Raw genomic sequence first — 7,286 nt, forward strand, 5'->3', positions numbered from 1 at the left:
CGTCGTTCTACAATCGATGTTGTTGTGCCGGTGCTTCAACGCAACATGGGTTCGTCCATGATTTTGGCAGCCTCCCATGATGAGCAAAATCCCCATAGATTTTACGACCGATGTCGCGTGCAAGGCGGCGCCGGGGACGACGTGCTACCGCAGGGAAAGACACAACATGGCTTTTGTTGCAGAAGGCCGAGTGCAACAAGGCTACTATTGAAGAGATCAGAGGGAAAAACGGTTTGGAAAAAATGGCAACAAGACTCCTGTTGCATAGATATGAGGAAAAACGGTTTGGAAAAGATTGCAACAAGACTTTTGTTGCGGAAGGCTGAACACAACAAGGCTCTTGTTGTAAAGATTGGGTAACTATTCGAGGCTCCATCGAGTGGCTATGGAGGCGGCGGATCTTTTCAGGTTATCACCCGGCTGACCATAGCGTTGCCCACGTGTGGCACGAACACATAGCAACTCCAAACATTTTTGATGGAAAATTAGTGACGCGAGGATGACAACTTTCTTTTCGGGTGGCAAGTTTCAGTTTTGTAAGGTTTGTTTTTTCTTTTTGAATGGTAACTTTAGTTGTACAAAAGTTTGGGTCGGAGTGCTTTATGCCATACGTGTGACACTTATCATCTGAATTTATAATAGCAGAATCTTTTTTGGATAGAAGGGAGCTCACCGTAAGGGAACAACTATCCGAATTTTTCTGTTGCGATAATCTTTCATATTCTACATCTTGTGATGAATCAAGGGGCTTTTTTTTTCTAAATGCCTTCCGTGCCTCTTCACCTTGAAAGAAAAAGGAAGAACAACATTTGGAGACCACATAGGTTCACGAGATACCCATCTGTTTCCGGCCACAAATCTCTTGGCGACACTACCCTGTGAGCACCCTCCTTTCATCTTTTTCTACTTCACATGCAGTGCCACCCTGTGATCATCTTTCCTCCTGACCACAGGCGATCACGGACATCTCTTGTGAACGCGGCACGCCCCAATCAAGCCGCTTTCTCACCTAGTGTTTGCTGTATACGAGACGCTACGTAAGTATCATCACCAGTGTAGTAGTATGTACATCCATTCTCTCATTTCCGGCCGGCGTCCCCACAGACATGGCAGACGACGCGGGGGCCGGCGGCGAAGCCAAATACCCGCTCAACCCAGAGTGCTACCGCCTGCTCTGCAAGATCGGAAGCGGCGTCAGCGCCGTCGTGTACAAGGCCGCGTGCCTGCCGCTCGGTTCCGTGCCGGTGGCCATCAAGGCCATCGACCTCGAGCGCTCCCGCGCCAACCTGGAGGACGTGTGGCGGGAGGCCAAGGCCATGGCGCTCCTGTCGCACGCCAACGTCCTGCGCGCGCACTGCTCCTTCACGGTGGGCAGCCACCTATGGGTGGTCATGCCGTTCATGGCCGCCGGCTCGCTGCACTCCATCCTCGCCCACGGCTTCCCCGACGGCCTACCAGAGCCGTGCATCGCGGTGGTGCTCAAGGAGACGCTCCGTGCGCTCTGCTACCTTCACGAGCAGGGCCGCATCCACCGCGACATCAAGGCCGGAAACGTCCTCGTCGACTCCGACGGCTCCGTCAAGCTCGCCGACTTCGGCGTGTCCGCGTCCATATACGAGACCCCGCCGCCGGCGTCGTCCTTCTCCGGGCCCTTGACACACGCCCCTCAGATTGTCCTCAGCTCTTCTTCCTACTTCAGCGAGATGGCAGGGACGCCGTACTGGATGGCGCCGGAGGTCATCCACTCGCACGTCGGCTACGGCATCAAGGCCGACATCTGGTCGTTCGGCATCACGGCCCTGGAGCTCGCGCACGGCCGGCCGCCCCTCTCCCACCTGCCGCCGTCCAAGTCGATGCTGATGAGGATCACGAGCCGCGTCCGGATGGAGGACGCGGAGATCTCCAAGAACAAGAAGCTCTCCAAGGCGTTCAAGGACATGGTGTCCTCCTGCCTGTGCCAAGAGCCGGCCAAGCGGCCATCGGCGGAGAAGCTTCTCCGGCATCCGTTCTTCAAAGGCTGCCGCTCCAAGGACCACCTCGTCCGCAACGTCCTCAGCGTCGTGCCGAGCATCGAGGAGCGCTGCAAGGACGTCACGGGCCTCTGCGGCTGCGCCGCCGGGGGCGCGCGCTGCGTGTCGCCGTGCCACGGCCAGGCGAGCGCGAGCATCGTCAAGAACCGCCGCATGAGCGGCTGGAACTTCGGCGCGGACTGCCCGAGGAAGGAAGACGCGGACAGCTTTGAGGAGCTCGACCGGACCGAGACGACAGCACGGCTGTTCCTTCCACTCGACGACGAGGACACCGTGCCTGAGCGGACCTGCGAAGGCGCCGGAGAAGACGGAGATAAGGGAGTAACGGAAGAACAAGGTGATCGAGAAGAAAACGAGGGATCGTTTGGCGTGAAAGGGGTGGTGGTGCCGCATCTGATGACTATCTTGGGAAGCCTCGAGGTGCAGAAACGGATGCTGGCCCAAGAACTGGAAGGTGGCTGCTGCTATCACCACGACGGCAACTGCTGCGGCGAGACGACGGCCAGGGAGGAGATGCTACTCGCGTACGTACGTCAGCTCGAGCAGAGGGTGGAGATGCTGACCTTGGAGGTAGAGGAGGAAATCACCAGGAATGCCCAGCTGGAGGAGCTTCTTCGTGAGAGGGCTGGTTAATATGGGGATAAGCTGGAGACATTTTGCGGGTAGCCGCACAACATGTATGCGTCCATTTCGTTTGCGGATGCGTGTTCGTGTATTTGAATTGTTACAGATACACAATGGCATCCTCGTAGCACCCAAGAAGTAACAATATGTACGTATAATTGTAACATACATTAGGTCATCATTAGGTCATCATTGCATATCATATTTTTATTGCATTTTGGCTTGATCCTAAAAATTCTACGCAACTCAAGGACCCACGGAGAGAGTTGGGAATTTCGTTATTTTCATATTTGAGTTTTCTCAAATTTTGAAAAGAAGATCGTTTGATTTTAGTTATTTTCTCTTTGAATATTTCTTTTATGAAAATAAAAGAGGGGGATAAAATGGCTTTCCCAAAATAAAGAAAAATATTGGAGATTTAATATTAAAATCAAATAAGAATTTTATTCGAAGTTTATCGCTATTTTATTTGAATTAGGACAAATATGTGTTTTCCAAAATTGCATTAGAGTCTCAAATAAATGTTCACCTTGTCCGATAGATTTTTAGAGGGCGGTGAAAATTTATTTTAGGATTTTTGGAGTCGATTTAGTATTTCTTTACTTTCTTTTTCTACACGTCGGAATTGTTTTTAAAAAAAGAATTCGAACCGACCTACCGGGCCGTGGGCGACCCGGACTCTGCCATCGCCCGGGGGGCTATATAAGCCGGGGCCCCCCTGCCCCTCAGCCCACCCGCCAGCCCACCGCAGCCGCGCCTCGCCGCCGAACCCTAGCGCCGCCGCCGCCTTCCGCCGCCGCGCCGCCAGCCGCCGCCGCCTCCCGCCGCCGCCCGCCGTCGCCGGAGCCGCTGCCGCCGTGCCGGATCTCGCCGTTGACCGCCGTTGACCGGTCAGTTTTCTTCGAATAACCCAGTTTTTTATATTTTTTTCTCGGTTTATTTTCGTTAGATCGGTTTTTCCGTCGGTTTATTTATTTTGCGGACGTTCGTCCGTACGTTCGTTTTAACGAACGGTTTTCGCCCGTTAGTCACGGACAACGAACGTTCGTTCGTTAGCCTGTTCGTCAGTTTTTCTTTTTCCAGGGTTTTCCGCGATTATTTTCGATCGCGATTTCTGACCCGATTTTCGTTTTAGTTTATCTTTTCGCTCGTTTATCGGAATCAGGCGATTCAAGCGCCTAGAGTTCGTCTCGAAGCCCTCTTTCTGTTTAATCAGCTTAAACAAGTTTTTGCTACTGTAAAATTTGACTTTAGCCCAGATTAGTAATCGAAGCTTGTTTCTTTCGCAGTTTGAGTTTCGTTGCTTCGTTTGATTTGATTCTTTTTGCAAACCGGAGTTCTTAAGTTGAACTTTCTGGTTAGATCTCTTATTTGAGTTTTACCCGTGCTTCTAGTTGAGTGCTTATTGTATGCTTGTTTGTTTGCGATAGAGTACCCGGAGTGCGAAGCGTGCTACTACGAGTCTCTAGGTTTCACGGATCATCAGCAAGGCAAGTAACACTTTGATCATACCTCTTTACTACCCAGTTTTATTGCATTAGATCAATCCTCAAACAATTGCATGATTAGGATCTGATTAATATGTGGGTTTTGGGAAGTAGATGAGGTAGTACCTATTGTCCTGTTTATTACCAAACCTTTGGGAGTTACTTCTACGTTGCTTATATTGCTATGCTATGCTTGTAGACATGGATTGGGTGAGTGTATCCATGACAAATGTGTGTATTGTTAATTAATGGTTAACTTAAGGTGGCTACTTTAATACACATCTGGGTGGATTGAGGCACCTGGGGAACCCAGTGTTGCCTGTATTTTTTGGAAATCCCGGGGTACTGTGTGATTCTTCTATGGACTGCCACCCGGGCTCAAAGGGATCATAAGATTATTCATGCTAGAAACTTCCGTGTGCAGCCACATGCCATTATGGGCTCTGGCATAGTTGAGTAAGTTGTGGGAAACCTTTCCATGACGGGCTAGCAGATGTAGGGGATTGTAGGTGTACCGGCCTATCTATCAGTTAAGGGGACCTCTTCGGAAAGACTGTGTCTCGGTCATCCGTTTCTCAAACATCATGTAGTGCGAGAAATCCAACGGAGGAGATCGAGTCTTGTGGGGAAAAGTGCGTAAACCTCTGTACAAACTAATCATGGTTAGCCGTGTCCCCGGTTATGGACGTTTTGAGTATCTAGTTCTTGGATTATCATGTGGATCTCATCACTCTTAATATAATTTGATTGGGTTTAATGATGATGCTTAATTGGGATTGAGTTGGGTGAACCTTCCCAATGTTTAACAACCACCATGATAGGTAAATAAAATTTATTCCTTTGTTGTAGGGAAAAATTGGCTTTTCACAAAACATATTGACCATACAGCTTCCACCAGCCAAATATGCATGTAGTGATAGCTATTATTCTGTTCATTACTCTTGTGTTACCTTGCCAGCATATTCCATGTGCTGACCCGTTTTCGGGCTGCAACGTTCATGTTGCAGACTTTTCAGACGACGAGTAAGGTGCCTTAGGTCGTGGTCTTTCACTTAGTGATGCCGTTGGAGTTGATGGACTCATTTTATCTTCCAGCCTTCCGCTGTTATCGTATTAGATGGCCTTAAGCCATATTTATTGTAATAAGTTCTCTTTTGAGACATTCGATGTAATAAGTGTGTGATTGCTACTCTGTCATAAATCCTTCAAGTATTGTGCGTGTCAGCATTACCGATCCAGGGATGACACTGATGCACAGAGATCAGACTGTTTGAGGTCTGGTCGCTACAAGATGGTATCAGAGCACACGCTGACTGTAGGACACGACCACTAAGCTAAAGCGCTAGATCACTACTCTCTTCTCATTTCTGACTCCTCTCCATTTTCTACTCTTTAGGATGGCGGATGCAAGGATCAAGTTCACGCAACCGGATGAAGAAACACCTTTTCGACGACACCTGAAGGAAGTCACTAAATACCTGAACATCGGAATACCAAGCTTCACCGGGACCTACATCGCCAGTTTACCAGAAGAGGAGCATTGGATGATTCAAGTTCAGATTCCTGGAAGAACATTCACGCCAGTCACTGAGCCCATAGAGTTTTCCTTTGATGCCCCAACCTGGAGTTTAGGAAAGAGCATGGCAGCCCACATTGTCATGGGATGCATTGGAGAAGTTTACCACAAGGATCTCAAGGATACTATTTACCAGAATTGTGGGCGCCGAGATGAGCAATGGGAAATGATCAGCACTAGGAAGGATAGATCGATTGCCGCTTTCATCCAGGAGTTAAACCAGCACATTTGACGCCAGGAGAACCAGATGTGCGCAGGCATGATAGATCTGAAGAAGGCAATGACCAAGATCACGGAGCTGGAAGAAGAACTCAAGTCTACACGCGATGGATATGAGGAGGAAATGACGATACTCGTGGAGAAGAATGATGATCTGAAGAAGAAGCTAGGAGTGTTCATGGGAGACCCCGCGCCAGGAGGAGAAGACGACGATTCCACTTGCCCGGAGAACTACATCATCATCGACGACAGCGACTCGGACCCTGACGATAGCGATGATGACTATGTTGGTGAAGCTGGAGCGGATATCATGGAGTCTTCGACCGATCAATTTTTCTAGTCGACCACCATAACAGTAGTAGTATTCCTCCATGTACATAGTACTAGTTCGAGCTCTTTTAACGATAGTTCTAGACCGATTGTATGCCCTTGCTTGATTGATTGAGTGATATGATTGTGTTTGTCTCATGTGCATATGGGTAGTGCTTTCTCACTAGACCTCTTTTCTATTCTAATCTCTCCCCTCTAAACCCATCAGATGCCTCTGAGACGTGACACCGGATTTGTTTTCCCACCGGAGATCACCCAATTGATCCAGCAACAGAATGCATTGATGTAGATACTAGTCCAGAATCAGAATCAGGGGAACAACAACAACAACAACAACAACCCACCACCACCACCACCTCTTGATCACTAAGCCCGTTTTCTAAGGCTGAATCCGCCGGTGTTCTCCAGTAGCACCGAGCCGATAGTTGCAGATGATTGGCTTGATACGTCTCCAACGTATCTAGAATTTATGACGTATTCATGCTATTATATTATCCATCTTGGATGTTTAATGGGCTTTACTATGCACTTTTATATTACTTTTGGGACTAACCTATTGACCCAGAGCCCAGTGCCAGTTTCTGTTTTTCCCTAGTTTCAGTGTTTCGCAGAAAAGGAATATCAAACGGAGTCCAAACGGAATGAAACCTTCGGAAAAGTTATTTTTGGAAAGAAAGCAATACAGGAGACTTGGAGTGCACGTCAGGGGATCAATGAGGAGAGCACGAGGCAGGGGGGCGTGCCCACCCCCTGGTCGCGCCCTCCACCCTCGTGGGCCCCTCGTGGCTCCCCTTACCGACTTCTTTCGCCTATATATCCCCATATACCCTAAAACCATCGGGGAACAGAATAGATTGGGAGTTCCGCTGCCACAAGCTTCTGTAGCCACCAAAAACCAATCGGGGCCCTATTCCGGCACCCTGCCGGAGGGGGGATCCCTCACCGGTGGCCATCTTCATCATCCCTGCGCTCTCCATGATGAGGAGGGAGTATTTCACCCTTGGGGCTGAGGGTATGTAC

The 7,286-nt window shown here is 49.3% G+C and overlaps 1 protein-coding gene across 1 annotated transcript; it reads left to right on the forward strand.

Moving 5' to 3' along the window:
• The first annotated feature begins 701 nt into the window (after nt 1–701).
• On the forward strand, nt 702–2,889 carry LOC109754622 (serine/threonine-protein kinase BLUS1). The gene has a single exon (XM_020313539.4). The coding sequence runs from the start codon at nt 1,107–1,109 to the stop codon at nt 2,661–2,663; it is 1,557 nt and encodes a 518-aa protein (XP_020169128.1). The 5' UTR covers nt 702–1,106; the 3' UTR covers nt 2,664–2,889.
• The last annotated feature ends 4,397 nt before the right edge of the window (nt 2,890–7,286 follow it).

The sequence above is a fragment of the Aegilops tauschii genome, chromosome 5, assembly GCF_002575655.3.
Source record: "Aegilops tauschii subsp. strangulata cultivar AL8/78 chromosome 5, Aet v6.0, whole genome shotgun sequence".
NCBI lineage: Eukaryota > Viridiplantae > Streptophyta > Magnoliopsida > Poales > Poaceae > Aegilops > Aegilops tauschii.